General features: G+C 36.9%; 1 protein-coding gene across 2 annotated transcripts; it reads right to left on the reverse strand.

The window, feature by feature from the left end:
• Positions 1-360: 360 nt before the first annotated feature.
• On the reverse strand, positions 361-8,464 carry LOC121874318 (ubiquitin-conjugating enzyme E2 variant 2-like). Of its 2 annotated transcripts, XM_042378425.1 has the most exons (5): positions 8,260-8,464; positions 6,719-6,735; positions 5,660-5,802; positions 2,353-2,478; positions 361-1,984 (listed from the first exon to the last, which is right to left on the reverse strand). In XM_042378425.1, coding segments are annotated over exons 2-5 (411 nt in total). In that variant the 5' UTR covers positions 6,720-6,735; positions 8,260-8,464; the 3' UTR covers positions 361-1,843. The 2 variants fall into 2 exon arrangements, with proteins under 2 accessions (XP_042234359.1, XP_042234358.1); XM_042378424.1 differs by lacking the exon at positions 6,719-6,735 and having other exon boundaries at positions 8,260-8,463.
• Between the last annotated feature and the right edge of the window lie 148 nt (positions 8,465-8,612).

Consider the following 8,612-nt stretch of genomic DNA (forward strand, 5'->3'; position numbering starts at 1 on the left):
GTAGTATGGAGGTAATGGTTATGGTAGTATGGAGGTAATGGTTATGGTGGTATGGGGGTAATGGTTATGGTAGTATGGAGGTAATGGTTATGGTAGTCTGGAGGTAATGGTTATGGTGGTATGGAGATAATGGTTATGGTAGTATGGAGGTAATGGTTATGGTGGTATGGAGGTAATGGTTATGGTAGTATGGAGGGTTCTTGAGACACATGGGAGCCTTTGGGTAAATAATATGGAAAGGGAAATGTTAAATGTATCGCATGCAAGTAATAAACGCAGACCCTGGGATAATGATGGATGGTTTAAAAAAGGTAGACAAACACATGCATACTGTACCAAGGGAAATTAACACTATACCAATGTGGAGTAGAAATTTTTATTATCTTTACTTCACACAATTTATTCATTACAATGCTTTAGAACAGAACCTTGGGTGGGGCCAGACAAGCTTTTGATGATGTATGAAGAAGAAAATGGAGGAAAACTGCAGTATCAAGATAAAATAAACCAAAGTTAAGAGTACCCTAAAGATCCTAAATGATAGGTCACACTACACTAATGTTGCCCCCTAACAATGCACTTGCTGAATAGCGATGAAAGTTAATAAAATGCTCGCCGACTTGAGGCAAACAACAAGCCCTGTGGATGGATGGGTCCAGAAGTGATGGGGGATGGAAGTTACTTACTTAAACAATTATACATAATTATAATAATAAAAAAGCCCTGAAAAATGGTAAATCCACCGATGATTATAACAATACATATCTTAACTAAATGTGTGTACCTTAAAGGAATATGCTTTTGAATTTCACATTACAGTACTGTACTTACTATACTGTATACTAAAAATGAAAAGGTTTCATTATATAACATTTTCATAATATAATTATGTAGGATAGGTGAAGGTTTCTAAAAATGACAATATATATATGACCTTTGTAAACATGAAAACAACAAGACTCATGCGGAAAGCAATATGTGACAATAAATTGCGGTAGCTTGTAAACACAAAGCAGTCATATGGACTCCGAGCCACTGATTGCATGCTCTCCGCTTACTGCATCTGTTGCTTTAATTTATTTCTCAAAATAGGTCTGTAGGAATAATTATGGACGAGGTATGAAGAGGTGAATGGACACAGTAAACCCTCGTGTGTACATCAAAGCAGTGTATTTCCTAATATGGCTCTGTAACAGGGTCATATACATGCATGCACCATGCTGCTAAACTTGCCCTAGCCCTTTTTGGATATTCAACTACTAATCAAGAAACTGCATGAATCTTTATATCAGCCATAATGAAAACCCGAGCCAATAGCTAAATTTTACCAATCTTCTATGGCAGACAGGTAAATTAAGGCTACAAGTACACTGACCCTTGATGTCCAGTGATAAATGGCGTTATACAACAGCTACAATTACGAATGAAGCAGTAGCTGCTGAAACTAATGATTCACATTAAAGTATCAATCAAATCTTTAACCTTAAAAAATCAAAGAATTGACGATATTAACTGATATGGCCATGTCTTTGTTACAACAGTGTGATATCCATTAACAATGAGCATTTACTAACCTAAGTGATCCAATTTCACATTCTATTAAGCATTTCTCAGGCTCCCATGCTACAGTAAGCATGATATGATCAGGTTTATGTACCCTTTTAAATCTGATGAAATATTTTAATCCCAAGGCCTCTCAAACATTTCAATTTGTTTTAGCCTTGATGCCAATTCTTCAGTGAGATCCACTGGTGCAGATAACCCACAGTGCAGCATCCCTCCCACGAGAGCAGAATAATGGTGGTGGTTGTAGTGTAAGAGGTTAGTAAGGTACAGTGGCCAGCTAATAGTTGGTGCCCTCTGGTGGCTGTGTTAGCTTCATATTCTCCTTCTGGGTCATAAGGCGCCTCAGCTCTTGTAACACTGTCTTAATTGTGTAATTTCTTTGCCAACGTCCCAGTACAGACACATGTCGACGATCCACCTGCAAATAATTACAAAACTGGCGTGTAAGGAGAAAAATCATTTATTTTATTTCATAATGATCTAAGCCTCTAAGTGATGTCCTTTGTCAACATAACAAGAAAAAGCACAATCAATTTCAATAAATGTAAAATGTTTACATGAGGTCTAGTGAAAACAAGTTTGATAAAATTGTGCTTCCTAACCATTCCAACCCTTCCTCAAAATTTTTTTCCTGGCAACTAACTGGTACTAAAGTGCTTGATCTGATTTCCTTAGGTTCATTTTTCATATCCTTCAAACCACTCTTGGATATATAAAAACACGGTAAAAAATATTATAACACCTTCAAACAACTTATAACTACTGTACAAGTTAAGAGATACTTACAACCCCAGTTTGGCTGTTAACTCCCTGCATGTTAATTCGACTGATAAAGCGAATGTTAGGTGGATCATCTGGATATTTTGAACCACATTCTACCTTTAAGGAGTACATCCGATTCTCAAAATTTGTCTGGAAAAGATGCATAAAATGTAGTACAACATAGGTAAGGCACACAATAATATTCTTTAGTTGATCACAAAATAGCTACAAAGAGAGAAAATGCATTTTAACATTACTGTGTATAGTAAAACTGCCATAATTCATACTCCACAATCACTTATAATTCATGATGTTCTGCTGTTACACAAATAAAATATAATGGGAAAATCCTCTCATATATAATGAGAAACAAGACAACAAAAATGCATTAAAATGTGAGTCTACCCTAAAGTCAATTCAGTGCTTTGTTATAACTTTAATAACATAGAACGGAGTTAACTTGAGGGTAGACTCACATTTTTAATAAATTTTTGTTGTCTTGTTTCTCATTATATATGAGAGGATTTTCCCATTACAGTATTATTTATTTGTATGTGTGTGTCTACACACACATGCAATACAGATAAAAGAAATTACTGTCTCTTAGAACAAATGGCTCCCTATCCCAGCCGCGAAAATGCCAGCAACTTTAAAACTACCCTTAGACATTCTTGGGTACATCCAGGATGTCATCCGCAAATAATCGAGGTCCACAAATTGTCAGGGCATGCTGCACAGTATACTGTATATACCTGTATTATGATTATTTTTATTTTTTGTAATACTACAGTAAAACCTCCCAAAATTCTAAATAATAGGGGCTCTAGCCCTTATGAATTATGAGGTTTTACCAAATATGAGGAACATCCCGAAAAAAGGTACTTTTCCATTATATGCTCCAATTAAAATTTAAACGTTTTTAAGTACAGTACAGTAATATCTCCGTTTGCCAGAATACCTCTTAACCGGAACTCTCCGATAGCAGAAATTGTAATTGGCTCAGAATTTTTTGGGAAAATTTGGGATTAAGGAACGATTTTCCAAGGGGCGCTCACTGTGTTGTAATTTGTTGTAGTGTTTGTGCGATGTGAGCACCATGGTGTGACCAAGGTTTGGCAGCCAACTAATGCACCACCCTCGTCATCGCCACCTCCTGCCCCCCACCCACCTCGCGCAGTCTGCCACTACAACAAAATTCAGCTCATAAGAGCCCGCACCGATAGATATAAGAGTAGCACCATCCCATCTATTGTTAAAATAATAAACAACTCCTGATTTATGTACTGTGCAGCCCTGTAAATGTATTCAATGCATATTATATCATTGTCTAAATCAAATGTAAGTCTGTATATTTTCAACCACCGGCTGCAACTCTATTAATAAACCGTTTATTATTAAGTGAAAACTGTTAATAGCCACTGACGGGTCACGTGATAAATCATGTGGTACCTGATAGCTCTCAGGATCATGTCAGGTCTTTCTGCAACATTAGGCTACATATACACAAAATATTAGGTTCCTAACTGATACAATTTTTAGTGTATGGGAATTATTTAGGACTACTGGAAAATCGTCCTGTATTAATAGCCTGAGGTGCCATCAACATATACTGCAAGTTACCTTTCCCTTGGCAAAGTTAATGTCAGATATTTTACACAACTTCTATTAACGGTCCATATGGAGAGAAAAGTCCATTATATCGAGAGGTCCGTTAAATGTGAAATCTCCATCTAATGTAGTACTGTACTACTGTATACAGTATAGAAATGAAGGGCAGTTAAATATGAAACCCCAATCTAATGGATTGTAAGGAGATAGAAGTGTATTATATGGAGGATTCAAAGACACAAGTACCTTCCCAGTTTTGTCTGAAGAATATCTAAACCTGATGGAATATGAGAGCCTAATCTTGACTACATCTGGTTAGTTGTTATGCATGACTAGATTGAAGCTCTGAGTTGTTCACCAAATGGTTTGAAAAATATAAGGTTACCTTACTATTCCAGATGATGAAAACTGACATATCTCCTGAAAAATGAATGCACATCGATGAAACACTGAAAGTGAATATGTAAATCAATTGTGTCAACTTATGAGCCATCCAAATGTAGATATAGAATATTGTATTAATAACAACTTAAGCATTTGCCCCTCAATGTTATCAGTCTATGAAACATGAACCATTGCCGGTACAGTATTGAGTCGTATTGTTGTGTGTATCAAAACTGACACAGGTAATTTTATATGAGAACCACAGCTGAGCAAACCTAACATGTATGATTTATTTCACTGCAATTATTCCCAGTGAAAGCACCACACCTATTATGGAAAGAGAAACCCAGAGACACAAAACCACAAGAAGCTATGATTTTGTTGTACTGTATAGGAGTGGTGTGCATTTAGTGGAGATAGCAGTAATACACACACAGTAAGCAAAAAAACCGTTAACACATGGATCAAGCAGTGCGTAGACCCCACCCTCAGTCAATAACAATGTATTAAGGCCAAAGAATTATGGAAGGCATATGAGCTAGGCCTACACCAAGTGGACATAACATCAAGGAAGAGTTGCAACTGCAGTGTAAAGCATGAACGACTGTGGGGGGAATGAATTCAGCAGCTGTTCACTAGGCATTAACACAATACAGTACTACAAGGAGCAAACTGTGGAGTTTAAGAGACGGTATGCCGACAACTTTATCAACACGTCATATTTTGTGATAAGAAATTGTTTTAAAAAGATAAATGTGTACAGGGGGTCCCCGGGTTACAGACAGGTTTTGTTCCTGGGGATGTTCGTAAGTCGGAACACATGCTATATGCATAGTGTACTTACAAAACAATGTTTAAAATCCCACTATATCATAGCCTAAGACCTTATATAGTACTGTACATCTAAAATCACTTAATTTAAGACAAAAGAAGAAATAGAATGACAACATAGTTAATAAAAATAAAAATTACTGTAAGTCAACAGGTAAATAAAATGCTGGAAATTTCAAGTTTAACCTCGTTTATATCGGCGTTCGTTCGTAAGTAGGACGTTCATATGTCGGGGACCTTCTGTACTGTATACTCATTTCCAAGGCTCAGCAGTCCTGCCAGCTGTTCACTAGTTTCAAGTATACTATATGCAGTGAATGGCTCAACTATTCTACAATGTATTCACTAAGACTGGAAGATAGTTGTGTCTTTGTACAGTACATTACTTAGGAGGCCAGTTATCTTAGTCATACAAAATAATAACTTGATCTTACTATAAAATACTTTGTGATACAGTGTAATTGTTTCAACTACAGTGTGAGTGTGTGTGTGTGTGCAGATAACTCACCCTGGGGGGTCCGATGATCATGCCTGTCCAATTGGTAAGGGTCATGTCAGAGTCATCTTCTAATCCCCAGGAGATGGTGCCATCTCCTACACCTTTCTGACCAGCCTCTAATTCTTCTAGCAGGCGGAAGTTACGCGGGACCACTGAAAATAATAAAAATTTACTTGAATTCAAATATTGTATATATAGAGAGGAGCATCATTACTTCAACATCATGTTTCTCTGTCCAGTATAAAGTCCCCCAAATATAGATGGTACATTGCCCCAGGCTATGCAGCTTACACGGAACACTTACTTGTCCCGGAGAAGTGACTTATGAAATTTACTCTCCCCGACAAATTTGGCAATGCAGTTGGGATGCTGTCAGAGCAAACACGCTCCACGATACCCATCCAGCATTGGATGCCCGGAGAGACTGCTTTGGCCACATATGGCTGACTCATGTTTTTTTTTAATGGAGAGGGAGCCTCCTCCCCATTTTGAACGACTGCTTGGTCCCATTGAATGTTCAAAACCTCCTGGTAGAGTACTCCAGTCTCAGGGGGGGGTAGAGTGGGAGTCCTTTGTGGAGGAAGCTGGCCTTCAAAACCTTCGAGTTTTTATGTATTAACGTTTAAATGGTTTTACAAAAGTTCTATGCTATTATAATTTATGTTTCTTACCTTGCATTATTTCATTTTAGTCTTCTAAGCTTTATTTTAATTCGGCACCATATGACCTAAGACGCTGTGTTGCCAGCGATGTAATTATCACAATCAATTCCTAGTCAGGGGGCAGACTCCCTCGCCATGTTAAACAAAAAGCACTATTTTTACATCTGGTACCACTGAAAGCAACTTTGTTGAATCATCATGGTGTAATTGATTTTTTTTTTTGTGTGTGTGTGGCTGTGAGAGTTCGCTGGGACCAAGCAAGTCGGTTGTAAACAAACAGATGACAGGTGGTGACTTGGCATTTTTTTCATAGCAGTATTTACGGTACAAAACAAGTGATTTATGATCGTAGATAAAGAAAAAAATATTTAAATTAAAAAGTTGTTGCCTCTTTTAAAACACTTACTATAACGCGAAGAACATCTGTGGAAGAAATGAACAAAACCGGTATTATTTTACTTTAGGACATAGCGCGCCCAAAAGTTATAAACGATTGAAACATTTAGATCTCCCTATTCTGAGCATTTTGAACCCCATATATACCAGGCGGAAATGTATAATAGCGACAATTTAATTTAATTGATTTTACGTAGTGTTCCGTCTTCGTCTGTGAGCATGCGCAATATTGACCGATATCATTCAGTCGTGACCAATGATGTATCAATATCATGCAAATTATTTTCCGACCAATCACATTTGATTTTTTTCAAAGGAAGCATTCTGGGTACGATTTTAATTTCATTGACCAGTCTCACAATGGCCGTGGTGGAGGTTGGTTGTTATTTGTGCTCCTACGATTAATTTGTTTATTGCCGAATTTTACGAGAAAGATGATCATTCTATCCAATTCTTACACATCCCTGGTCCTTCCACTTCTAACTAAGGCATTGTACTTTTGGACACGGAGCGCTCCAAAGTTCCAAACTACTGAAACATATAGGTCAGTTTAAGCTAGGCCTACCGGGGGTCTATGGGCGGGGCCTCATGCTAGGGGTTAGGTTAGGTTAGATGATTCGTTTTCGCCCCCACCCAAAAAACCCAATTTCCCAGGCTCTCCCCCATTATTGTTGGGGGGGGGACGAGCAATTTCTGCCAAAAAATGAAGGTCACATTTATTTAAAACACACCAAAATACTGTGCACTGGAAAAACATATTGGTCAACCCCAAGGGACTCTTGTCATAAAGTAAAAATTTACCACAAAACCAAACTACTCCTCCTTGTGGTAGCACTGTCCTCAGAAATTACATATATTTTTTCTTCTTTACTCTAACACTAGAATTCCATCCATGAAAACCTGAGAAATATTAATCAATAAAGTGTTCAAGATGGAACAAAACACTCTTCTTCAGAATATGTTTAGTCATCCTTCTCTAACCTCAGTAAATGTAGGTTAGGATGACTGGCTCGACCATGACACTGACATACCTTTAAGCTTATGTGTGTATAATTATGTAGTCTAAGATGTCATTATCCTGCTCCTGTTAATGACTTGTCAAAGGCTGTCACTAAGTAAAGAGATTTAGATATTTAGGAAATGACAAAATTACACACGAGAATGACTATTACGATAACTACATTAACTATGAGGTACTATTGTAGGGGTTGAAGCAGTTGTTAGTAGTACGTTAATTAATAAATTCCTTAAAACAAATTCCCAACTAACCAAATGAACAACACTATAACCTTCTTACCATGAATAACTACTACCATAAAAGCTATACCCAGTTAACAAGCAATAATACATTAAAATAAAACTCTAATCACCATAGGATATAATACAAGAGATATATATTTAACACAACTACATAACTACACCATCACATGAATAATTTATCCTCCTCTAATCATTCCTCACATATAGGTAATACATTAATTAATAGTTTCTTATATTATACTTAAGTCTATATACAATTAGAGAGAATAATAAGACCAGACCACCACTAACCTGTATTGGGCGCCGCCATTTTCACTGAACAGCCGCCCACGTCTCTCCTCCTCGAACACTATGAGTCTTTTATAGTCTCCCCCTTGACTGGAGGAATAAGTTAGAGCCCACAAGGGAGGATTAACACCACAAATAAGACTGTAATATGTGACTCATCCACCACCGGTATGTCTCTCTCTAATGGCTATAGTGTTCCAATAATCCTCTATAGTGTTTATCCCTATAATAATTATTTTATATTCTATTATCTATATTAAAATTATATATATATTTAACTAATAAAATCGCTTAATGGGTCTATATTTTTATTAATAATTACTGATGAAATATCTAATTGATGTTTCTTCTATTAA

Source organism: Homarus americanus, unplaced genomic scaffold (assembly GCF_018991925.1).
Source record: "Homarus americanus isolate GMGI-L3 unplaced genomic scaffold, GMGI_Hamer_2.0 scaffold47254, whole genome shotgun sequence".
Classification (NCBI taxonomy): domain Eukaryota; kingdom Metazoa; phylum Arthropoda; class Malacostraca; order Decapoda; family Nephropidae; genus Homarus; species Homarus americanus.

Bases quoted from the DNA above. Each gene is read 5' to 3' on its own strand.
- LOC121874318 (XM_042378424.1), bottom strand. The intron at 2,479-5,659 runs GTGAGTTATCTG...CATCTTTTCCAG, and splicing joins TGATCATCGGACCCCCCAGG to ACAAATTTTGAGAATCGGAT. The intron at 1,985-2,352 runs GTAAGTATCTCT...AATTATTTGCAG, and splicing joins TTAACAGCCAAACTGGGGTT to GTGGATCGTCGACATGTGTC.